General features: G+C 48.0%; 3 protein-coding genes across 5 annotated transcripts in view; 1 reads left to right on the top strand and 2 right to left on the bottom strand.

Annotated features, from left to right (window-relative positions):
* TTC4 (tetratricopeptide repeat domain 4) overlaps nt 1-10,239 on the top strand; it is a 21,035-nt gene extending 10,796 nt beyond the window's left edge. For 2 of the 3 annotated variants that reach the window (XM_045547941.1, XM_045547940.1), the window contains 5 exons: nt 1,431-1,517; nt 4,084-4,298; nt 5,495-5,576; nt 8,423-8,505; nt 9,069-10,239. In XM_045547941.1, the coding sequence (XP_045403897.1) occupies nt 1,431-1,517; nt 4,084-4,298; nt 5,495-5,576; nt 8,423-8,505; nt 9,069-9,171 (570 nt within the window). In that variant the 3' untranslated portion in view covers nt 9,172-10,239. The remainder of the gene's footprint in view (nt 1-1,430; nt 1,518-4,083; nt 4,299-5,494; nt 5,577-8,422; nt 8,506-9,068) is intronic. The other variant, XM_045547942.1, reaches the window with a different exon arrangement.
* The window catches only part of LOC123635613 (40S ribosomal protein S4, X isoform-like), a 27,520-nt gene extending 1,682 nt beyond the window's left edge, over nt 1-25,838 (bottom strand). The window contains exons 1-2 of the mRNA XM_045547943.1: nt 25,806-25,838; nt 13,244-13,316 (exon numbers count right to left, since the gene is read on the bottom strand). The gene's annotated coding sequence lies outside the window, so the exon portion shown is untranslated. The remainder of the gene's footprint in view (nt 1-13,243; nt 13,317-25,805) is intronic.
* On the bottom strand, nt 19,303-25,869 carry PARS2 (prolyl-tRNA synthetase 2, mitochondrial). Its single transcript, XM_045547939.1, has 2 exons — nt 25,806-25,869; nt 19,303-21,520 (listed from the first exon to the last, which is right to left on the bottom strand). The coding sequence occupies exon 2, from the start codon at nt 21,489-21,491 to the stop codon at nt 20,064-20,066; it is 1,428 nt and encodes a 475-aa protein (XP_045403895.1). The 5' UTR covers nt 21,492-21,520; nt 25,806-25,869; the 3' UTR covers nt 19,303-20,063.

The following is a 25,869-nucleotide window of genomic DNA, read 5'->3' as shown; positions in this document are numbered from 1 at the left end:
ATCAGAGTAAAAACAACCTGGGACAGTATTCAAGTCATTCTTCTTAATCATCCATCTTAATCATTTTCTAATGTGGACCAGACACTGTGGTCTGGTCTAGCTCAACAGTGAAGGCAGAGTTGACCATAATCTTTGTGGTATCATTTCAAGAGACACACTTGAAAGTAGGATCTAACTTCTTGATGGCAGAAAGGATTTTCGCAGCTGTCCTTTGGTAGACTGGATCTGTGTTAGCCCTTGTAGAGAAGCTGGGGGATGGTTGGTGCTGTATTTTAGAGCAGGAGTCAGCAAACTGACCCACAGGCCAAATCTAGTCTGTAGCCTGCTTTTATAGTGAGTTAAGGAACATTTTTCACATTTTTTTTTTAAAGAGACAGGTCTTGCTCTGTTGCCCAGGTTGGAGTAGAGTGGCAGTATCATAGCTCACCGTAACCTTGAATTCCTGGACTCAAGCGATCCTCCCACCTTAGCCTCCTGAGTAGCTGGGACTATAGGTACATGCCACCATGACAGGGTCTTGCTGTGTTGCCCAGGCTGGTCCCAAGCTTCTGATCTCAAGTGTTCCTCCTCTTTCAGTGTCATAAAGTTCTGGGATTACAGGTGTGAGCCACCATGCCTGGCCTTGTTTATCGCATTTTTTAAAGGGTTATAAACAAAACCAGATAATATGCAACAGAGACCACACATGGTCTGCAAAGCCTAAAATATTTACTTTCTGGCCCTTTACAGAAAATGTTTGCTGACTCCTGTTAATCCTCAATCCTGAGGGTAAAAGCAGGATCAAGTGGTTTGAGGTAGATTAGCAAGAAAAAGAAATCTAAATTATATTTCTACCAGATTGAGTACGCTATTGGTACTTTGCTCTCATGGATTATAATTGTGCAAAAGGCAGAGCCTCTGATAAATTCTTGCCCTGGGCTTTTCCAGTGTGTTATCCTATACTCCAGCCACACCAGGCAAGTTGAAATTTTCCGTAGGGTACTTATCTGCCCAGTTGTCAGTACTTCTACAGAGAATGCCTTTTCTCATTTATCTGCTGGAATCTTCCGTGTCTATCTAAGTCCACCTCCTCAGTGGGCCAGTGTCAATCACTCCATCTGCTGTGTTTCATAGCACTCAGTTCATACCACCAGAGTAACATGATATAACACACCTATTGTACTTGGCTCTTCATTTGTCTATATCCCTCAGCCCCTCAGTAGACCGGACTCCTTGAGTATAAGAACTAGATTTTAAATTTCTGCTGCCGCTGAACCTGACACCTCCACATGTGCTTTGTAAATGTTTATTGAACTGAATCTGGCCACTACTATCCCTTGACATAGAAGCATGGGGTAGATAGAGACCAGAGAGAGTAATTCAGAGCAGGGTGGGGTAATAGAAGAGGAAGCCAGTTCTCTAGAGCTGATATATCTGAATTTCATTTTTAGCGAACTGAACAAAGGGATGTGAGGAAAGCAAAGTTGAAAGAGAAGAAGGAGCAGAATCAAAATGAGGCTTTACTCCAGGCTGTTAAGGTGAGTTTTCAAACCTTAGGTTCTTAGTGTCCTGCTAAATCCACTAATCCTGTGGAGTCTGTTAGGAACCTCTCCTGGGATGCTTTCCCTAACTGAATTTGTTCATTTTCTTTCTACTTCGGTAAAGCAGTGTGATAAAGGAGCCCAGGCTCTGGAGTCAGAGCCCCCTGAGTTCCGTTAGCTCTCCCACTGTGTGCTTGTATTGGTCTCTGTAACATATACAGTAATCCCCCTTATCCAAGGGACATACTTTCCAAGACCCCCAGTGGATACCTGAAACCTCGGATAGTACCAAACCTGATTGCCATCAAACACAACATGTTTCTCTTCCTGTCTTCCATCCACAAGTTTAATGCCTTTTCCATCTTACCTAAGCACTTATCATGTGCTGTGTCCATAACTTGTGCAGTGAAACTTTTGCAGTTTGAGTTGCAACAGCAAAGTAGCATGAGTTTCTTTTTCCTTCTTCACAGTTTCATGGATGGAAGATTCATTCTTACCGTAGATCTTAGCAACCTCAGCATGTGATTTTTTTCTTTTCTTATTAAGTCGATAACTTAGATCTTTTCACTTAGAGCAAGCACTTTGAGGTTTCTGTCTGGCACATCCAAATTGCCAACATCACTACTATTGTGCTTTGGGCCATTATTAAGCAAAATAAGGGTTACTTGACATAAGCACTGTGATACAGCAATAGTTGATCTGATAACTGAGATGGCCATTAAGTGACTAATGGGCGGTCACTTAGCAGTAGTATCTACAGTGTGGATGTGCTGGAGAACAGCTGACTCATATCCTGGGTGGGATGGAGCAGACAGCACGAGATATCATCATGCTACTCGGAACGGTGCACAATTTAAGACTTACTGTTTATTTCTGGAATTTTCCATTTGATATTTTCAGACCACGGTTGACCACTGGTAACTGAAACTGTGGAAAGCTAAACCATGGCTAAGGAGGGATTACTGTACTAAATACTTGCTCTGGGTTAAGCATTATCTCATTTAATCTTCACAGTAGCCTTCTGATGTAGGTCTTTTTTTTGTTTTTGTTTTTTTGAGACAGAGTTTCACTCTGTTGTTCGGGCTAGGGTGCCGTGGTGTCAGCCTAGCTCACATCAACCTCAAACTCCTGGGCTCAAGCGATCCTCCTACCTCAGACTCCCAAGTAGCTGGGACTACAGGCATGTGCCACCATGCCTGGGTAATTTTTTCTATATATTTTTAGTTGCCCAGCTAATTTCTTTCTGTTTTTTAGTAGAGATGGAGTCTCGCTCTTGCTCAGGCTGGTCTCGAACTCCTGAGCTCAAAGGATCTGTCCGCCTCGGCCTCCCAGGGTGCTAGGATTACAGGCGTGAGCCACTGTGCCCGGCCTGATGTAGGTCTTCTTGCTACTATTTTACTAGATAATAAAATAGTCTCAGAAAGGTGAGGAAACCTTACACAGCTAATGTGTGTCAGATCCAGGTCCTTGCTCGTAACCGCTGTGTTACACTGCATCTTGAGAAAGTCTGAGTTTTTAGGATGTTGCTTTTCTAACTATAACAACATCTTACCTCCCCTTTCCTGTCTTTCCTGCATTTTTTTTTTTTTTTTTTTCTGAGACAGAGTCTCGCTCTGTTACCCAGGCTATGGCATGATCATACCTCACTGTAGCCTTGAACTCCTGGGCTCAAACAGTCCTTTTGCCTCAGACTCTTGAGTAGCTGAGACTACAGGTACGTGCCACCATGCATAGCTAATTTTTTTTAAATTTTTTGTGATCGGACCACTGCACTCCAGCCTGGGAGACAGAGCGAGACTCTGTCGTGAAAAAGAAAAAAGAAAAAGTTTGCCAACCCTGATTTAGAGGGTATCATCAAAGGTAGTTTTGGTTGCATGTAATTTCCCCTCATGTGCTAGCCTTAGGAACCCCTGCATACATGTAAGAGGTGACCCTACTTACTGTTCAGACCCTTGATTTATCTTCATTTCTATGAGACAGTAAAGATTAAGTCAATAAGCATTATTTCTAGTATTCCATGTCCCAGCTAAACTGAAACATTTGACATTTTTGTGCAGCAGGTCACACTCTTGATCTTTTCTGTGCTTTTACACATGCTATTCCTCGAGGTAGAATGTTGTTCCACCCTCCTAACTGCCCCAACCCCAACTTCTGTGCCATTCAAAGTATTGTTCAAGGCCTCCTAGCATTACTTAGTCACCTCTAGCCTCCAGACTGAATTAATTATTCCATTTCTGCATTTCCACAGCTCCACTTCTTATGTTATAATTATTTTCATAGCTGTCTCCCCACTGGACCATGAGCAGAAGCTCGAGCTCAGGGAACCATGTCTAGCTCATATCTGTGACATAGGGATCAGCACATGGTAGATGCCAGGTGAAGATGAGTTAAACAAGTGGTGCCTACTGTGTGCCAGGCCTCAGGGATAATGAAGATGAACCCTGTGTGGAGCTGGCCTTCAGGGAGCTCACATGGTTATGGTTTCCTTATTTTTCAGTGAAATGGGTTTGCATCCTCCACACAGTAAGGTTTTTGTGTTTGTGTGTTCCTGTCTTTAACCCAGGCTAGGAACATCAGGCTCTCTCAAGCTGCCTGTGAGGATGAAGATTCAGCCTCAGAAGGTCTAGCTGAGCTTTTCTTGGATGGACTCAGCTCTGAAAACCCCTACGGAGCCAGGCTGAGTCTAGATGACCAGGGCAGGCTGAGCTGGCCTGTGCTCTTCCTGTACCCGGAGTATGCCCAGTCAGACTTCATCTCTGCTTTTCATGAGGACTCCAGGTACTTACTTGCCCAAGACCCCTCTACTGCTGCTTGCGTGCTGCCACAACAGCAGGGACAAGTGGATTTTTGGTTGAGGAGGGAAGAGATAGTTTAGAGCAGCGGTCCCCAGCCTTTTTGGCACCAGGGACCGTTTTAATGGAAGAGAATTTTTCCACAGACTAGAGAAATGGGGGGTGGTTTCAGGATGATTCAAGTGCGTTACATTTATCGTGCACTTTATTTCTATTATTATTACATTGTGAAATAATTATACAACTCACCATAGGTTGGGGACCCCTGGTTTAGAGGGTTTCATACAATCTGGTTTGATACAACCTCTCTATCCTGTAGCTCTGCAGTCCCCAACCCCTGGGCTGTGGCCTGGTACCAGTCTGTGGTCTGTTAGGAAAACAGGGCCATGCATCGCTGCCTGAGCTCTGCTTCCCCCGCTCCTGCCTGTTCTTCCCACCTGTCTGTGGAAAAAATTATCTTCCATGAAACTGGTTCCTGGTGCCAAAAAGGTTGGGGACCGCTGTTGTAGTTGACTGAACCTTTACTGACGAGGTTTGCAACGACAGACACAAGTCTCACCTTCATACTGACTGAGTTAGTAAGTGTAACACCACATAGTTATTGTTTGCCAAAAAGTAGCACATATCACCAGTGAAATATGAAATCATTTTAGGTAGTACATACATAATAATTTAAGTACATATTAGAAAAATACAACTAACAAATTTAACTTTTGATTTCATAGGGCTAATGCTTAGAATGTGGCTAAATGTAAGAAGTGTTTTTAAGCCTGAGTCCATTTAAAGAAAATAATGTCTCATCTGTGTAAATTACAGACCATTTCCCAATAACAGAAGGAATTATCCTGGTATATTTGGATAGGAAGGTGACAGCTGCTTAACTGTAGGTGACTCAGTATCAAATACCAAAATAAATTCACTTTTAAAAAACCAAATTGTGCATAGCTAGCTAAATTCTGGTAACTAGATAATGCCTAACAAAGATAAATAAATTAGTAGAGGATGTCTATTAAAATTATGTCATAATAGGACAAGTGATACACATACACATTTTGTGCATTGCTGTCAATGTGGGTTAAGCTTGCATTTCATGTGTTTTGCATTCTTGTTATCTCTGGGGACTGATGTAGGAAAACAGATCATGAGTTATTGATACCCAGCAAGTACATGTTACATCCTTAGGTTTATTGATCATCTAATGGTGATGTTTGGTGAAACACCCTCTTGGGACTTAGAGCAAAAATACTGCCCTAATGATTTGGAGGTAAGAGAAGTTCTGTTTTGTTCCTCTATGGGATATTTTTTGGAGGGCAGGTTGGGGGGATTGACTGCTTTATTTTTTAAAGAAAATTTTGGTAAAATATATATTACATAAAATTTACCATTTTAACTATTTTTAAGTGTACAATTCAGTGGCATCAAGTACATTCACATTGTTATGTGACCATCACCACCAGCCATCTCCAAAGCTTTGTCATCATCCCAAACTGAAACTCTGTGCTCATTAAACAATACCTCCCCTTCCTCCCCTCTCCCTACTCCAACTCACCATTCTACTTTTTATCTCTGAATGTGACTAAGTACCTCATACAAGTGGAATCCCACAGTATGTGTGCTTTTGTGTGTAGCTTATTTCACTTAGCAGAGTGTCTTCAAGATTCATAATATTGTAGCATGTTTCAGAACTTCCTTCCTTTCTGAAGCTGAATAATGTTCTACTGGGATTTTTTTTTTTAAAAAAAATCAACAATTTACAGTGTAAAGAATTTATCTTCTAATCATTTGAGAGTAAAATGCCAACTGATGTCCCCCATTGCCCCTGAATACTTCTCTTACACACTACATTGTGTCCTACACAAGGATGTTTTTCTTTATAATCCCAATACAGCCATCAAAGTCAGGAAATTGACATTGATGTACTACCATCTAATCCTCAAACTCCATTCAGGTTTCCCAAATTCTTTATAGCAAAAGGATCCTGTTCAGAATCTCACGTATTTAGTGATCATGTCCCTTTAGTCTCCTTCAGCATGGAAGAGTTCCTCAACCTTTGCTCAACTTTCCTGATCTTAACACCTTTGAAGATGACAGACCACTTATTTTGTGGAATGTCTGTCAGTGTGGGTTTGTCTCATGTTTCCTCATGACTAGATTTGGATTATGTGTATTTGGCTGGAATATCACAGAAGTGATACTGTATTCTCCTTGCATTGTATCAGGCGATACATGATTTCCACTTGTCCCATTACTGATAATGTCCATTCTGATCACCTGATTGAGGTGTGGTCTTCTAGCCTTCTCTACTGTACAGTCACTCTTTCCCTTTTATGATTAATAAGTATTTTATAGGGAAGTACTTTGAATGATGTAAATATCCCATTGCTCATCAAAGCTTCCACATATTTGTTTATATCAGTTGATTTATGGCTTCCTGTTTTATTCAATGAGTTATAATCTATTACTATGATTATTTTATGCTCAGATTGTCCCAGATTTGGCCAGTAAGAATCCTTTCAAATTTGTTTCTGTGTCCTTTTGACTTTCTCTATTTTTTTAAGCACTTGTTTTCTGGCACAAATGTGTTATAGGTTCAAATTGTGCTTTCCTTGCCCCAGCTCTGGAATCAGCTATTTTTTCCAAGGAGCCCTGTTTTGTTTTTTGTTTTGTTTTGTTTTGTTTCTCTTTTTAAGACAAGGTCTTACTCTGTTGCTCAGGCTAAAGTGCAGTGGTACAATCATAGCTCACTGCAGCCTCTAACTCCCGGCTCAAGCTGTCCTCCTGCCTCAGCCTCCTGAGTAGCTAATGATACAGGCACATGCCACCATGCCTGGCTAATTCTTAAAAAATTTTTTTGTAGAAACAGGGTCTCACTATGTTGCCCAGGCTAGTCTCAAACTCCTGGCCTTAAACGATCCTCCCGCCTCAGCCTCGCAAAGTGCTGGGATTACAGGCATGAGCCACTGTGAGACCTGTCCCCTGGTTCTTTTTAGTGAAGAATGATATTTAGAAGCCAAGATCTCTGTGCCGTGGGTATGTTGATTAATACTAGAGGAGCTGGGGGGCAGGCTTATTGCTTCAATGCCTTCTTAGTGCCTCATAGCTAGGGAGAGAGTGTGTGTGTGTATAAAAACATGAGGGCTCACTGGTATCTCCAATTCTAATCCAATATCACAGGTTTATTTACTGCCTATATTTATAATAATGACTTTGTTATTAATATATGTACTTGTTTGATCTTTCCCTTCCTGCCATCACTACGGGCCTCTCTCCCATGTGGAACCTTCCTCACCCTACTTGGACTGTTAACTTCCTACATTAGGCTGCTGCCCCAGCGTGTGTGCCTTGCTCATCCTACACAGACTCTGACATCCTGCGCTGCTCAGTCACTCTACATGAACATCAGTCATCCTGCTCATCCCGCTTGGATTCTGACTCCCCACAACAGGCCACCCCCTGCCATGAGTAGTTGCCTTCCTCACCCTAGCTGGGCTGTGACACCCTTATTGGCTATTCCCATGCAGAGACACCCTCCTCACCCTGGTAGGGCTCTGATACCCCACCCTGGATGGCATCTCACAAGGAAGCCCTTCTCCGCCTGCTCAGGTTGGCTGGCCCCAGCAGGGGTGCCTTTCTCTACTGGCCCAGCTCTGACACCCCTGGCAGCCTCCTGTGCAGAAGTTGTCCTCGCCCTGCTTGGGCTTTGACACCTTGCACAGTCTTTGTTCTCACCCTGCTCAGGCTCTTGCCCTGCTCTGGGCCGCCATGGCTTTCTCCCCCGACACCTGATGGCTCTAGGACTGAATTGGTAGGGAAGGGAAGGATACATAGGCCTGCGCTTGAGTCTTGCCTCCTCTGTTTACTCACTGGGGAATGTTGGCAAGTTGTTTCCCTTCTCTGAGCCTTGGTTCTGTCTTTGGAAACTGGAACGGATGATAATCTTTCCCATGGTGTCATGGGGAGGACTGACTGCAAAGCACCAGCCCTACAATTGTATAAAGGAAGCATTCAGCCAGTAACAGTTGCCATCTCTTTAACTTTTCTCTGGGCTTGGCCTCAATATGCCTAGTGCTGCCTTTGTCTCTGACTCTTGCCCCTCTGTTCACCTTGCAGGTCTACTTTGAGGATGAGGACAGGGCAGAACTATACCGGGTGCCTCCCAAGAGCACCCTGCTGCAAGTACTGCAGCACCCTAGGTGAGTCACCTTCATGGGGCCAAGTAGACTGGGCAAGATGCTTAGGCACGGTTCCAGGAGTACAGCCAGGTTCTCATTCCACCGCTATTCAATTGCCTTACACTCCCCTCCCTTCTACCTTGTGCACAGAGCTATGTGAGACAGCAACCATGGAGACTGGCCTGGCCCATTAAACTGAGCCATTGGCCAGAAAAGTTGCAGTCTGATGACACCCATTACATTGCAGCCACAACACCCCTAGACTGGGGGACGTGAGTGGGGCTTCCTATAGGCACTCACTGAATGTTGACTGAGTGAATGAAAGCATGTTTTGTAGTTTTATTTCATGTTTGCCACAGACATTGCACGATGCTGGAGGACTGGCCTAAAGGTTGTGGCTAGATTGTAAGGGTGAGAATGTCATGCCAATTTGTCAGATTTATAAACAACCAAATAACTGTGTTAAACTTACATTTTAGCGTTGACTCACATCCAAAAAGGCTCACCTTGAATGTTAGGAAGGTCCATGGACGATTAAGGTTATAATTTAATTAACCACCTTTTTATTGTTGTGTTCACGGCAGGTACTTTATCAAAGCCTTGACACCAACGTTTTTGGTCTGTGTAGGATCCTCTCCCTTTTGGAAGAATTATCTCCGGGAGAGAAAGGTGCACCAGATAAAGTGACTGAGCCAGGCTGTGGGTGCCAGGCCCCCTAGGTCTGCTCCCTCTCCTGGGAATGAGCATGCCTGAATCAGCTGGACACATTCCTCAAGTCCAGCACTTTATTTCTGTCACCTGGGGATAGTCCTTCCTGCAGCCTTTCTGGCCCAAGTACTGTGCTCCAACTGGTCTTCACTCGCTTCAGTCGCCTTGGTCATGACGTCCTTGGACTCCATCTCTGAAGGGACTGTCTGCTGCAGTTAACCACAGCAGCTGACCTGTGAGACTCGCTGCTTGTGGAGACTGACTCAGAATCCAGTGACACGGTTCTGAACGTTGTAGAGTTAGAGATTTTGTTCTGCATTTATAAAGACTGTACAGACTGAGATCCTTGGTATCCCTACAAAGTTTGCCAATTTTGCTAGGCAGGGTGATGCACACCTGTAGTCCTAGCTACTCAGGAGGCTGAGGGGGAAGGATCGCTTGAGCCCTGGAGTTCAAGGCCAGCCTGGGGGACATAGCAAGACTGCATCTCTTTCTAAAAAAAAAAAAGGTTGCCAATTTTCCTGATCTTTGCAGTATGGACAATTGGACCGTGGCCTGTGAATTCCTCTGCAGTTTTCACATTTTAGGATTTTGTGTCTTTTAAACTGGAAAATCTTTTTGTATGTTGGGTCATTGTATTTTTGTCTACAGTTATTTGTCCCCCCGCCTCCAGAGGATTTTATATATCCTTACCCATAGTTGTGTGACTTCTTGCAGTGCCCACCCCGAGTGTACTTCCCTTCTCCCCATGCAAAGGGATGTGAACAGACATGACCCACACCATGTCCAGGCAGACGCTTGCAGAGCCATTGTGTGGTAGGGTCATGCTGTGCCCGCTGCCTTGAGAACACATATCCCACATGGGAGCTGTTCCTTAGCCTGGGTGCCAAAATGGCAAGAGCCAAAGCAGCTGGCCTGCAGCCATTGAGTGTCACATGAACGAGAAAGAAATGTTTGCTGTTGTGAGCCCTGAGATTTGGGAGTTGTTTGTTACCATAGCAGAGCTGCCTAATACATTATTAAACTAAAACCAGCTGCTGTCCTTAAGATGGACTAATTTGGGGTTTTGTGTCGTGTGCTTCATTGGTTTTGAAGGGAAATTGGCTGTGGAGTATTTACAGCCTTCCTTCCAGGCGCAGGTCCCTGCCTGTGGCTTGTGGCCAGGAAGCTGAAGTTCAGCCTCCTTCCTAAGTTTGGTTTTGGCTGCACTTAGGCCATTCTCTCTCACTGTCCAGCTAGAGACTGCCCATTTGTCTTTGTAAGAACTCAGAACATTGCGTAAGGGGCCTAACATATGGTTAGCAACAACCCCAGCAGGCCCTCCGGAGTTCCCTGTAGCAGCCACTGCCAGCCACCTCACTGTCATAGGGCAAAGCAGGCCCCAGTGTGCCTTCGTACTCAGCTGTGATTAACGAAGGTCACCCAGCTCCCTTTCCAGACACTGAGACTGAGATGAGGTGCTGGGTGTGAGCACTTGTACGCTGAAAAGTACATGCACCTGAGAACAGTCATTCATGACCATCCTCAGCACCCCGCAGGCCAAGAGTCCTGGCAGGCTGGTCCTCAGCCAGCATCTATTTTCCCACCTTGTGGTGCCTTGGGCAAGTTCCTTAACCCCTCCGAGCCTCCGAATCTTCTACAAAATGAGGTTAATAAGGTAGCTGCACTCAGTAAACGATGCTGACACGCTGCTTTCTTTCCTCCATCAGGAGGCAGCTGAGAGCACCAACCCAAGACTGCATGTGAAAGCGTTGCCAGATGTCTACAGGGCACAATCCCGTAAGATGGCTTCCTTGCCCTGTTTATGACACCCGTAACCCAGGACACCTACCTCCTGTCCATAGGATGCTGAGGGCACTCTAATTCTCGAGCTAGAAGTGTATCCCCACCCGCTATTTTGGAGGTTATTTGGACATTTCTGGCCACAGCAGGCAGGCTAGGAGACCTGTTTGCTTGTGTCATGCAGCCACGAGCTTCACTGAGGCTGGCCCTGGGTCAGGTCCTACCTGGGGCCCTGCCCTTCAGCTCCCAGGCCGTCAGGGGGAGTGACGTGGAAACCGACCAGGATGGAATGAGGGGGCAAAGGAGACTCAAGCCACATGATCTGGCTGAGCAGAGGTGGGAGTGCCTGATCCTGATGGAGTGGGGGGCGGGGGGACTTTCCTGACCCTCTGCCCTCCCCAGGTGTGGTTCCCCACATCCTCGTGTTTGCCCCACACATCACCCACTTGCAGGACTTTTGCCCCCTTTGCCCCACCAGACTGTGAGCTCCCTGAGGGCCAGGCCTCTGATGCCTGTACACCCACTTCCCCTTGGAGGCAGGCACAGAGCATGTGCACAGAGAATGGTAGGTGCCTCACTGCCATGTGTGATGACTAGTGAGTGGTGAAGAGATGGGACAGTGGCAGGAGGTGAACAGCCTCCCTTGGTCATTGGGCCCAGGTGTTTGGACTTCCTTCTGTGCACCACTGCACCCCCACCCCACCACGCAGCCATGGATGTGTTTTGATCAGGGAGTGGGATGCCCAGAGAGGTTTTCCTAAGCTATGCCTGGTAGCCAGTCGGGGTGGGGCTGGGAGGGCAAATGGCTTGCATACCTGGGTGGTCTCTTCCTCCTTAAGGAGCTCCATCGGTGTCACATGACCAAAAGCAGCGCCAGTGTGGAAGTAGAAGAGGCTGCTCTGGATGAAGCTGCTGCCCATCACAGCCCGTAGGACTGGTTGGGTGCAGCGTCAACAGCTAGCAGTGACTGGGGGCCCAAGGCCCATCTACATCCAAGGTCTATGGATACTGACACTCCAAGGCAGTGGGAATGTAATGGTTATAAGGGCATGAATTCTCGAGTGTGCCAGGGTTCAAAGCCCAGTTCTGCCATTTTATAGCTGTGTGACTCTGAGCAAGTTTCTTAACCACCTTTGCCCCAGCTTCCTTACCTATAAGGAGGTTGAATAATAATATCTACTTAGAGGACTGTTTTGAAGATTAAATTAGTGCCTGGCACATAGTAGGTGCTCAGTAAATGTTATGGGCATTCTATGGGACAACTCTTTGCCTAGGATGATTCTCCCTCAACTTGTCCCCAGATGAGGAGCTGCCATGGCTCTATGACCCCATGCATGGTGGGCCTCTCCATGAGTGGACTCAACCCTCAGGAATCATTTCCCAAAATCCTGGGTCCCAGAGGTATAGCCAGACTGAGAAGGGCCCTGCCTGTTTTAGAGAGAGTCCTGGATAGAAAGCAGGAGGTCCAGGACCTGCCATTAAGGCCACTACCCAGGAGCTACCTGATCCTAGCTAGTCCCTGCCCTCCCTGAGTCAGTTTTTCCATCTAAAAAAATGGGAATAATATACTAGAAAGTACTGCATCCTTATAAGAGCTTATCATTCTTTTAAAACAGCATATAGCATAAGCCCTACCAGAGAGGTAGTGCTCTAGCCTACAGACAGCATGGTTCTTGATATCCAACAGATACTAGTTTGAATTCTGGCTCTGCTACATAAAGGCTGTGTGCAAGTCACTTAACCACTCTGAGCCCCAATTTGATCATCTATAAATTTGGGCAAAAATATTACCAGATGTGGGAAATTGGGGAGTGCTGTGATGCTTCCCTGAGTTGCAGTATGTTCAGTGCCTTAGCCTGATACCTGGCACACAGTAAGTAGGTGCTCAATCCTAGGAACCCAGCCAAAGTCGTGGGCTGGACAAGTCCCTTCCATGAGACACACCTCAAATAAATGTCACCCAGATCTGCATGCCCCAGAAGGTGGCGAGGAAGGCCAGATGCAGGGTCTTGATGAGGTCTGTAGGCTCCCTGTCCATGGGCATGGTACCTGCCATCAGCAATCTCTCTGCGCATCCAAGCCAACTCCTGCTGCATTAAGGGCCCGAGCAAGGCCCAGAGCTGAATCCTCAACCAATGGGGTAAGGGGCTGCCTCTGCCCTGATGCAGCCCACCCACACACCCTGGCTCTGCCCAACCCTTGGCTGGCCTCTCCTGGCTTCCTCTTTCCCACTGCCCACACCAATCTGGTTAGAGTTACCCCGACATACCGGATTGCTTCATATTTCCATGCCTTTGTTCCAGTTCCCGCTACTTGGAATGTCCTTCCCCTGCCTGGTCCACCTGCCAAAAAACTACCTATTTTAGGAGAAGTTCAAAGGGCCTTCGCTGGAGTTTTCCTGGCCTGCTAGTAGGGCTGGCCCCTCCCTGATATGTGTGCACACCCCCCCATCCTCACCCTCCAGACATCTGTCCTAGCCCCTGTGATACTGAGTGTGTGGCACCTGGGCGTGCAGGTGTCTGCCTCCCCTTCCAGCAGGTGAGGGGCCAGTTAGGAATTCACCTGAGTGCCCAGCGCCTCACACGTGAGCTCCGTGACTGTAAGTGCTGATGAGTGCACTGAGAAGACCAATAGATGAACGAACAAAGGGACTAGCGAATGGAAGAACAAAGTGAACCAGCGTCCTGTTCCCAGGCCCCCACTGCTGCACGTAAGCATCGGCAGCAGCATTCCCAACCTGGAGCCCAACAGTTCCACCTCACGTCTCCTCCAGGAAGGTTCTTAGCCTCCCCAGCCCATGGGCTCTGCCTTCTCTGGCCTCTAATGTCCATCCTTTTTGGTGGCCAGGATAGTGGAGTGGGCACGGGCTTGCGAGCCCCACTGGCCGGAGAGTGGCCCAGGGCAGTCGAGGTGCTGCAACTGCACGTGACAGTCGGGTTCCTGCGCTGAGAAAGTGCGCTCAGGTCTGTGATCCCAATTTTATAAAGAGGCGATGGAGGCACACAGTCACACCACGAGCGAGTGTCGGAGCCGGGATGCGAAGCCACGCACCTCGCTCCAGAGCCCACCTTCCTCCTCTGTTCCCTACTCCATGTGCTTTACAAACATTTATGGGGCGCCTACCACAGGCAGGGCATCAAGGCTGAAGTGCATCAGGCAGCCTCTGCCTTCAAGGTCACATGGAGTGTATGTGGTAAGTCTGACCCTGGGCTGGGAACTGCTCCAGTGAAGAGAAATACAGCCACACAAGCAAGTCTAGCCTTGTCCCTGCCTGGAGCCCTCAGTGGCTCCCCCTCCCCTCATCAGTGCTCTTGGAGCTCCTTAGCCTGACCACACTGGAACGGTTCAGCAGGAGCGTGCAGGCGCTGAGAGTATCGGCTCTAGAGCCAGGCTGCCTGCGCTTCAATCCCGGCCCCACAGCTCACTAGCTGGAGGCGCTGGGCACTTTGCGTAGGCTCTCTGTGCCTCAGTTTCCTCATCTGCAACACAAGCAGGGTAACAGCACCTACCTCATGCAGGTGCTGTGAGAATTAAATAAGTTGATCTATGTGACGCACTTGGAATAGAGCTTGTCTCCTAGTAAGTGTTCAGCCTATGATACTGTTATTTTCCATCCCCCAACCTTGCCATGCTCTCGTAGCTTTGGGCCTTTGCACATGTATCCCCTCTGCCTGTGCTACTCTTCCTTCCACTTGTTCCTCCCCTCCCCTCCCACTGTTCCTCCCTTCAGTAGTAACACCTAGCCTTCAATCAAGTCCTGCTGCCTCCTCCAGGAAGCCCTCCCTGGCTTCTTCTCCTGCATGGCCCACATGGCCCCAGTGCCATCACTGCTCTCACCACACTGCATTGTAATTGTTTACTTGATGGTTCTCCTACTTCTCTGTAAACTGAGTCAGGGCCCAGGAACCCTGCATTTTTGTACTGCCAGGGGCTCGAACTGTCCCTGCTCAGCACATAGTAGGTGCACAGCAAATGACTACTGGCTGATGGCATAGAGAGAGGAGTGATTAATTCTGAACAGATCAGGGTGGAAGCCACCACATGTGATGTACTTGAGCTATGAAGTTGAAGAAGGAATTTGAGGGTGGGGTAGGGTGGAAGAGCCTTCAAGCAAAGGCAAGGAGCCTTGAAAGGGCACATTCTAGGGGTAGTGCGCATGGAATGCGAGCCTGGCTCAGTCACAACAGCCACCCCCTCCTGAGCACTTAGGCTATGCCAGGCAGCATTCCAGGTGCTTTATGTGGCTGGGCTCACTCCTCCCGACACCTCTAGGAGGCAGGTGTTTTATAGCATCACTTTCCTTATAGGAAAAGTGGCACAGAGAGGTTAAGTACCTTGCTCAACATCAGCTAGTTAGTGAAGAGCAGAGCCAGAACTTGAATTCAGGACTCTTCTGAGCCCTTCGGAAGATGCCAATATTAACAAGACTGGGCCCTGCCTTCAGGGGGTTTGCAATAGACCCAGCTGCCCTTGCCTCGCTCACACCAAGCTAATAGTAAAGTCTTAGCACTCACTGTGTCATGCAATGTTCCCAACCTGTCCGCCTGGGCACAGGAATCCACTGTCTGCAGAAACTCCTGCCAGAGCCCACAGCCAAATCCCCACAGCACTCAACACCTGGCCAGTGTGGCTCCTGTCAACATACATGCTTTCTCGGGGAGCCTCGGCAGCAAGTTCTGCCCTGGCAAACAAGCGTCCCCAGTTACCATGAACTGGCAAGTGGCTTCTCACTCTCCTGGCCCTGCACAGTTTCAATTAGCTAAGTGCAATTAAGCTTTAACCATGGGAGCTCATTAGCAGCCTTGAGAGTTGTTGGCTTAACAGGAATGGACACCATCCCTACACCAGCATGGTGCCTGAAACGAACCTGGGAAGCCTACGGGTACCACCCCATTCTGCTGGCCCGTAGTGCACCACCCACCCTCCTACCTTGTGCAAAGTATCACTTAATGTAAGGGCAGCTGCCACTTATCAAGCACCTGCTATAAGCCAGGCACTGTTGTCCCCATTTTACAGATAAGGAAGCTGAAGTGCAGAGAGTCTGAAGAAGCGTCTTGCACAGGGTCACGGAGCTAGTAAGTGTCCCAGGCAGTCTGACTCCAGAGTCTCTAGTCTGAGTCACTATAAGTCATTATTTTAAACTAAGTGAAATACCTTGATTTTTTCAAACACTACTTATGTTTGCAATAACATCATTAAAATATTTTCCCATTTTTCACATTATAAGAAAACTTAAAAACCCTTTTCCTAACACTCTCTCTATATATATTTTGAGACAGTCTCACTCTGTTGCCCAGGCTAGAGTACAGTAGCATCATCATAACTCACTGCAACATCAAACTTCTGGGCTCAGGCAATCCTACTGCCTCAGCCTGCCACACCTGGCTAATTTTTCTATTTTTTGTAGAGATTGGGTCTGCTGTTGCTCAGGCTGGTCTTGAACTCCTGAGCCCAAGCAATCCTCCTGCCTGGGCCTTCCAAAGTGCTAGGATTACAGGTGGGAGCCACCATGCTCCGCCCTTTTCCTAATTCTAGAACAAAGCCTCACATGTCCTTGGATGCAGAACAATCCATTCTAAAAAGCATTCTGGCATCTTGGTAAAGAAATGCATTGTGGGAACTCTGAAGAGCCCTGGCACTCAAGTAGTTAAGGAAATGACAATTTCAACAGCTTTCTGTGAAGCTCCTTTATTGATAGCCCAGCAGGTGTTTCTTCCATTAAAACACAGAATATTAATGGAGCCCTTGATTTACATTCTAAGCTTGATTTGCACGATGGTTTTGTTATGCACCAGCCTTTGTCCCCAAGTATTAATTCTGTTAAATATTTTCCAGCCAGTTGCTTCTAGATCTCCCCAAGGAATGAGCAATGATAATACAGCCTGTACCTGCTATTTTGCCAGCATCCCCATTTCATCAATTTATGGCAAGAGGTAAAACTGGCAGTTCAGAAATGAGAGAGTAAGGTACGCAGTTTGAGTACTTGTCTTTCCTCTAAGGAGATGAAACCATTCTGCAGGTGTTACCTAATTCTCGCTCACAGCATTTCCCAGGAAAGTTGTAAAGCATCATATCAAGAAAACAAGATCCAGGTCTTTAGATAACAAAGTTAACAGCAGAACCTGAGCTCCCAGTCGGGGGATTTCCTAAGTCGCTTGGTGTTAGGGAAATGTTTCTCAAGTGCAGTCTAAGGGTTAAGCATTTCACACAAGTGAGCTCTGTCAACCCCCAAACCACTCGACAAGGTGGATGCCACTGGCCAAATGAGTGTCTTACCAATGAAGATCTGAGACCTTTTACAAAGGGCAAGTAGTTTGTCTGAGGTCACATCCCCGCTACGAAGGGAATCTACGATTATGTCTCTTCAAGGCTCTGATCTTTCCACCAAATCACATCGCCCCTGGCTACTGGAAGAAACACTGGCACAGCGATCAGGACACTAGGTTTCCTTCAGCCTGGCCTTGGACAACTCTGTGTTTCCCGTGCTTATCTTCCTATTGTAAAATACAGAGGATGGGTCCCTGTTTCAGCAAACCTAGGAGGCTTTGTGGCTCATAGGTGGACCTAGCCAGTCTGCTCTTCGACGGGATCAACCAGAGGGGATGTGGCATCTGGCCTGTCCTCAGGCATTTTGCTAGTCAGATGACATGTGGCAGGTTCATTCCTGCTCCAGATCTGCTTCTCATCTGTGAACCAAGGGCTGGAAAGGCTTGCTCCAAGTTCTCCTCCATTCTAAAGTTCCAGGATTCCACATCATCCTCAAATCATTCTAGGACTCACACATGTAGGAAGAGTTTAAAATTCATTGGCCACCTCTGGAATCTGGTTTTTAAAAGTGTTTCTTTTAGGCTAGGCTTCCACAAATCAGCAAGCTCATGGAGCACAAATTTAAAGTTTAAAAATTATGTAAAGCTTCCATTTGCATGAATTCTAATTTCTAACATACTTTAGGCCAATTTGATTAGATAGATATAAACAATAATAGTTTTATTTATTGAAATCACTTTTGCGTAGGCAGAGGCCAAGCAGTATAGTGGGAAGGGCATAGTTTTTGGCTAGTGCCCGGATTCTAGCTGTGATCATTAATAGCCATGCATCCCACAGTGAGTCGCTTAAACAGAGCCTCAGCTTTCCTCATCTGTAAAATGAGAATAACAACACCTACCCTGCACAATTGTAAGGCCTGGAAACAGTATATAAAAGTACCTCACAGCACAGTGGCACAAGGCAGGCCCTCAACAAATAAATGACCAGACCCTTAAAAGCAGAGTCTGCATCAGTCTGAAATGCACAACTGAAATAACTCAAAGAAATGCACTACAAAGTGGGCCCCGAGGAGGTGGCCCTTACACCATGGGCTCTCAGTCGAGTCTGACTGCACATCAGAACCAGCTGGGGAGTTTTTAAACTTCCCACTGCCCAGGCCACAGCCCACACTGTCACCAGACCCCCTGGGTGGGGCCCAGGTGATTCCAGTGTGCAGGAAAGGTAAGACCCCCTGCCTTGTAATCTAGCCGTTCTAGGTTTGCTCTCAGAATCCTCATCTCCTGGCCTGGAAATCTAAAGTATTCCAGAGGAATCCTGAGCCCAGAGCTGCAACGGTGGGGCGGACATTAGAGCTCAGCATATGCCTTCGTTAGGAAACCAGAGACGTGCGCTTGGGGCTGGGGTTACTCTGGCCTAACAGCAGCCGCAGTAACTAGCTGCCAGGAGGCTGCTTAGCAGGCAGAACCGCTGGCCAAGACAAGAACTGCAGTGCACTAGAAATCAACTCAGGCCCCCGGCACAAGAGGCTGGACCACCGCAGAATGAGCTGGGTACACAGAGAATAAGGACGCGATCGGTGCCGTGGGAGGCAGAAGAAAAATCATGTCTAGGAGCTGTCAGGTAGGTTTTCAGGAGGTAGTAGCTTTGAGCTTGGCCTTGACAGATTTTTGTCAGACTTGGACACGTAGAGACCGTAGGGGGCCAAGGATGGAAGACCTGGTTATGTTCCTAATCTAAAGTGCAGGAGCAATGCAAGTAGGTGGCAATGCTGTGGTAGCTCAAGTCAGCCTCCTGTTTTCCACAGAATTCAGGCAGAGACCAGCTCTTAAAGTCACCCCCTGTTGTGGCTCCAGGATCCAACTCTGCACCTAGGACAAGGTCACCATGGTGGTTGAAGGCTGCTGCTCCTGATACTGTGGGAAGAAACCATATTTTCCCAACCACCCATTTTTTTTTTTTTTTTGAATGTGGAATCAGTAGAAAAAGAAAGAAGAGGTATAAGAAGCCATTGTACTGTTAAAATGGCAGATGTTATCATTGTTTCACATGAACATGCGAGGCTCATTCCAAAAGTTAAACTTTATTCAATCAGTAGAACATGATCTCAGTGCTCAAGCCACCTCAATAGGGCCAGGTCTCTGGAGGTAGTTTTGGGCCATCAGCTAATTACACTGATTTTCCAGGAAACTTAGACTCTGGAGGGTCAGAGGAACCAGATCTGCCTGTCACGAACCTCTCGCGGAACCATGCAGGAACACCTACATGGACTTTACAGACCTAGTTCCATTGTCTCATATCACAGACGGGGAAACTGAGGTCCCAGCAGGGGAAGGGAAGTGTCCAAGTCACCAGTGAGTTGGTGGCAGTCAAAGCTCCAGATTCTTTTCCCCACACTCTTGGCCCAACTGCTCAGTGGAGCAGGGCTGGTGGGCTTGTTCTCTGGACCAAATGCAGCAAGAGGCCCATGGTCAGCCTGCACATGGGAGACTCAGCTGAGAGAAGGGAAGCAATCACCCAAGGGCCAAGACTAGAACTTGGCACTCTTTCTTGTCTCTCCGTCTCCTAATAGAAGCTTCTACAAGGGAATACAGAAGGAATGGTATATGGTGGCATGATCATCCAGGGAAAGGGATCAAGTTAATAACTTTAAATATAAATCATTTGAACAAATGACTGGGTAAGAGTTGGTTTCTCCAACATGGTCGCACTTCCCATGAGCTGCCCTGTTTCTGGAGAGAGCCGCCCGGGAAAGCAGTGAAGGCAAGTGAGTGTTAGAATGACAGCAAGGCTGTGAGATGGGGTGCGAGTGGCCTGGTGGGTATTTAGACAGTCTGCACTTGGGTCAGTAACTCCACAACTCCTTCTTTTGTGAGGAAGACCACCTCACCAGTGTTCTGACACCAAACCTCAAAATGTGCAGGGTCCTCCAGGGCCCTCTTGCCAGCGATGATCACGAAGGGGTAGCCAAACTTGTTGGCGTCTTTCAGCCTGTTTCCAATGGTCAGATGGGTCCTGTCGTCCAGCAGCACCTCCCCACAAAGCTGAGGCACCGCCTCTGTGATGTGGTCGTACAGGTGCCCTGTGAGCTCGGCAGCCGCCTCCTCCTTACTGCCCTTCTTAGGGGGAATGAGGCAGACTTGGTAAGGGGCCAAGAGGCGGGGCCAGCGGATGCAGTCTTCTGTAGAGAGGACTTCAATGGCAGCAGCCAAGATCCGTGTCACACCCAGGCCATAGCACCCCATTTCAGCCAGGGATGGTTTGCCCTGGATGTTGGTGAACTGGGCGTTGAAAATGGAAGAGTACTTGGTACCCAGGTAAAATGTGTGCCCCACCTCAATGCCTTTGGTTTCAGTCAGTGGGCCCTGGCAAGCAGGGCAGTTTCTCTGTGACAAGTCTAGTGTCTCTATGTTGGCCGAGAAGCTGCAGTTGGGACAGATGGCAAGCCGGTCCTCTCCAACATCCACTGGGAGCTGGAACTCGTGAGACATCGTGCCCCCGATGCTGCCCACGTCTGCCTGGACCTTGATAAATCGCAGCCCCAGCCTGTCAAACAGGTTGCAGTAGGCGTCGCACACCAGGCTGTAGGTCTGCCGGGCGGCCTCTGGGGAGGAGTCGAAGGTGTACATGTCCTTCATGTAAAACTCTCGGCCACGGAGAAGACCGAAGCGGGGCCTGGGCTCATCTCGAAACTTCCTCGTCACTTGGTACAGCAGGAACGGAAGCTGCTTGTACGAGAGTGTCTTCTGGGAGGCGACCAGGGCTGTAATAACTTCCTCGTGAGTTGGTCCTAAGCAGTATTCCTTGCCATGTCTGTCTGTAAGTCTTAGCAGCTCTTTGCCCATCAAGTCCCAGCGGCTGGTGGCTCGCCAGAGCTCTGCCGGGCTGAGGCTGGGCATGTTGACTTTCTGCCCCCCAATGGCCTGCATCTCCTGGTCTATCACCCGCACAAGCTTCTCCATGGCACGGACGGTATAAGGCAGGAGGTGGTAACAGCCAGGGCTCGCGGGGTGGATCAGGCCCACCTGCAGCATCAGCCGCTGGCTCTTGCAGGTCAGATCGCTAGCTTTGCCCTCCAGGGAGAGCACCTGGTCTTCCCGAAGGTTCTGTGGCTGGAATACACGGGACAGCACCAAGTGCTGCCTTCTCCCTGGGGCACAGTGGTGAAGCCTGCGAGGGACATACCCAGAGAGTTGGCAGCTGCAAGTGGCCAGGGTGGGCAATGCTCTGCATCTGGTCAGCAGCCCTTCCATGATACCCTGGCACAGGGAAGCACGTGCACCTGGAGAAAGAAGCGTTGTGTGGCAATGAGCGTGAACTGTGTGCTGACACTATAAAGTGGCCAGCACAATCTCCAACAAACTTCTAAGGCAGTCACTGATTCTGCAGATACAAATCTTTCCATTTGTAATATCCTAGCAGATCAAAGCACTACTTCTTCTACCTCTTACTTCTGTTTTAAAGAAATCAATATTTTCCTGATTATAAAAACATAACAGCATCACACCACCGTGTAGGGATCGCACAGGCTCTGGACTCAGGCAGCCTGGATTCCAGCGGCTTCCGACTGGCTGCACCCTGTGTAGCCAGGCACATGGGCTTTAACCCCTCAGTGCTCAGTTTCTTCATCATACGATGGTAAAACAGGACCTACCATGCAGGTTTATTTGGGAATTTAGAAGAGTAATGAAAAGTTCTTAGAACAGCAGCTGGCACATACTATGAGCTCAAAAAGAAAATCAACTATAATCACTCGGCCCAAATGCTGCTGCCATTATGCTCCCATCCCCTGTCTCTTTTGCAAGCCCTGTCCTTTGCACACCAGTGCTGAGGACCCTAAGTCAGCACTGCTACTCCATATGTGTCTCATCTCCTGAGCGTCACACCTACACACTCATTAGCCTCCTGGAGAGCACACCATACAGGTACTTCTACTCCACCCTCCAGACTGAACTCAGCATCCTCCCCTAAACCCACTCCCCCCCAGCACTGCCTGCCGCTCTGAATGGCCCACAAGCTGCCCTCTGCCCAAACCAGAAACCTGGGATCATCTACTTCGGCCTCTCTATGCCCCACAGTCACCAGCCTTCTTGGCCCTGTCATTCCCACCTCTTCACTTGCTGTCCAATCTTTCCCTCTTCTCTCCACAGCCTCCGCCCAGGTCCAGGCCACCATCCTCTCTCATCTGGGCTATTGCAACAGCCTCCTCACTGGTCTCCCATTTCCATTCCTGTCCTCCATCAGTCCATTCTCCATGCTGCAGCCACAGGGGAGCCTTCCAATGCACAGACGGTAAGAACTTTTCTGGCTTTCAACAGCCTCCTGCCACCCTTAGAGTAAGGTCTAAGTTTTTGACCTTCAGGGCGTGCACAGCTGGCCCCCTCAGGCTTGTCTCACCACCTCTCCTGGATCCACCTGTGCCATGCTGGGTCTTAAACACACTGTCCCCTCTGCATAAAACACCTCTCTCCCCTTTGTGTACAAACATCTGCCCATCCTTTGAGCCTCAGGGTTACCATCCTATTCTCTAGGAAGACTTCCTTGTCCCACTCCCCAAACCCCAAAAGACTGGCTTCTCCTGCACAGCCCACTCATCCCCTGTCAAACACCAGTCCCTGTGGGGTTGCTGCTCGTTTGGCACCTGTCTTCCCCCATACACTCAGCTCTTAGCTTGCTCACCACCGTATCCTCACACATGGCAGGGGCTCACTAGACACTGCTCATAGGCAAGCACGTTTGTCTATGACTTTACAAAATATTCACACATTTCTAATGGCAGTACAACATCCCATTGTTTGACTACATAAAAAAATGATTCTCCTACCACCAGCATTGTCAGTTTTTTCTCTTATACATAAACTATGATTAACAGAATCCTTTTTTTTTTGGTACATATTTGGGAGTGATTCTCAGAAATGGAATTATTGAGTCAAAGGATATAAACTCTTTTAAGGTTCCTGACTAATATTGCCAATGTCAGAGAGCACCTCTACTTTTCAGCAGTCTATAGAGCGGAGCTCCCTGACAGTATGCTGAGAGTGGGTTACTGATTCCTCTCAGTTCCGGGGAGCTGGGATCCCCTAGCAGGTTACCTCCAGCCTCAGGTCCTCCAGTGGGTCCCCTCCAGCCTCAAGCAGCCTCATCCATGTCCCCTGTGCACTGTACAAACACTGAAGGGTTGGGAGGCACTGCCACAGAACCCTAGTGTGGCTTCATGGAGGCAAGGCACATGTGGATTCACCCTGGCTGCGTCACTTACTTGTGGTTTGACCTTAGGCTGGCAGCGCAAGCCAGAAACCCCTTCATCCTTGACTCCTCCTGAAAGAAATGAGTCTGTCTCCAAGATTTCTCTCAACTCCACTCACAACTTTCTGGCCCTTACTACCTCAATTTTGGGTTAGCCCTCCAATACCACTTGCTACATTACAGTAGCCCAGTGGTTCTGAAATTTAATAGAGCATCAGAATCACTGGAGCCCTTGTTAAAACTCTGATTGCAGGGCCCCAGCCCCAGAGTTTCTGAATCAGTAAGCCTGGGGTGTGGGCAGAGAACTTGTCTTTCTAACAAGTTCCCAGGTGCCGGTGATGCTGCTGGTCCAGGGATCACACTGGGAAAACCCCAGAAGCCAGAGCCTAGCTATGCACCTGCGCTCACTTAGCTCCTAAACACTGTGACGGCAATAGCTATGTCTGTTTTGTTCCAAGTTGTATCTGCAGCATCAGGACAGCGCCTGACACAGTGGACACTCAATATATGTTCTATCAATGAATGAACTGAATGATTCTTAACTCTTGGCAGTCCAGTCTCCATATTACAGCTAAAATGATAGCTGACCCAATCACTCCCCTGCTTACAATCCATTAACAGCTGGCTCCCCATCAATTTTCCCAGAATGGCACCAAAGCTCTTCATATTTTGACCCCAACAAACCTTTTGCAGCTTCTTATCCTACCACACCCCTAATATGGTCCAAACTGCTCATCATTCCTGGAACAGGCTAACCTCTCCCAACCCCCAGCAACTCTAACTCATCATTCAAGGTTCACTTATTCCTAAAAGGTTTCTCCAACCCTTTCTAAGAAAGAAAGTCACCTCCTTCTACCAAAAACTTTTTTTTTTTTTTTTTTTTTTGAGACAGAGTCTTGCTCTGTTGCCTGGGCTAGAGTGCCATGGCATCAGCCTAGCTCACAGCAACCTCAAACTCCTGGGCTCAAGCGATCCTCCTGCCTCAGCCTCCCGAGTAGCTGGGACTACAGGCATGCACCACCATGCCCGGCTAACTTTTCTATATATATTTTTAGCTGTCCACATAATTTCTTTCTGTTTTTAGTAGAGACAGGGTCTCGCTCTTGCTCAGGCTGGTCTCGAACTCCTGAGCTCAAACAATCCGCCAACCTTGGCCTCCCAGAGTGCTAGGATTATAGGCGTGAGCCACCGTGCCCGGCCCAAAAATGTTTTTGATAAAGTGTTGTGTCCCAGACACTGGGAGTGAATTGATGTTTCATGTCCTATTCCTCCAATAAACTGAGTTTGTGAGGTTTTCGACATTTTTAGATTTCAAGGTCTAGCACAATGCCTAATATTTAGACTATTACTGTTTGTTGACAAAATACATTAATAAAGAGCAAAGAAAATGGATGCAATGATATAATTACCTGGATAATTTAAATAAGAGCTTTAAGCCCTCCCCACCAACGTGTGCCTCTATCCTCGGACCCCTCAGCTTACAAAAGAATTTAAAATTATTTCAAATTTTCAAAGTTATCCACAGACAATACCTTGAAAGCAATACAGTAACTAACATGTGCAGCATTTCAGACTCTGGCAAACAGCTTCTGAGTCATTCACTCACTCAGCAGACGTTTTGAGCACCCACTCTGTGGGGACGCTGTCAGCCCTTCCAGCCCAGGCCTTTTTGATTATTTGACTCATAATTGCCCTCAAATCCAATCAGGAAAACCGTACACAAAGCGTTTACAACAGTATCTGGTACATAGTAAGTGCCATTAAGTGTGTGTCATCATCATTATGCCCAACTCATAGATGAGGGAGGATGTGAAGTCACTTGTATCAAGTAACCCAGCAAATGAGCGCAGGGTCACACCTGGAAGGCAGGGTCCCCGCCTCCAAATCCCACTTAGTTTCCACGACGGGCCGTGCTGTATAAAACAGCAATGGAGCCCCAGACCTAGTTCTGAGAACTGGCTCGGCCTTCACTCGCTGGGTGACCCTGGTCCAATCACTCCGCTCTCGGGGCCTCCGTTTTCCTGTACTTAAAGGGAAGGCTGGCTCGGCCACCAGGTCATCCCGAGGGCCTTTCCAGGGCTGGCCCTTCTAGGAACACGTGCCTCACGCCGACCCGAAGTAGACTAGGAAGTTTCACAAACTGAGACTAGGAGACGGGCACTATCCAATAGTTTGTGACCGTGAGCCCGCCCCAGTTCACGGACAGGACGCACGTGGGAAAACGGATACCAGGGTCCTAGGTCTCCGCGCCCAGAACCGGGTCGTCGCTTCACTGCGTCACCCCCGCCCGTCCCTCAGCCCTCGCTGTCACCCACGCTCACCAACTGCTGTCCCAGCCAACGCCACCCCAAGACCGCCGTGCTGTGGGCAGCGCGCCTGCGCCAA

Source organism: Lemur catta, chromosome 3 (assembly GCF_020740605.2).
Source record: "Lemur catta isolate mLemCat1 chromosome 3, mLemCat1.pri, whole genome shotgun sequence".
NCBI classification, from domain to species: domain Eukaryota; kingdom Metazoa; phylum Chordata; class Mammalia; order Primates; family Lemuridae; genus Lemur; species Lemur catta.
This window is presented reverse-complemented; position numbering and strand designations above follow the sequence as displayed.

Excerpts from the sequence above, each read along its gene's own strand:
- PARS2 (XM_045547939.1), bottom strand. The coding sequence starts at position 21,491 with ATGGAAGGGCTGCTGACCAGATGCAGAGCATTGCCCACCCTGGCCACT.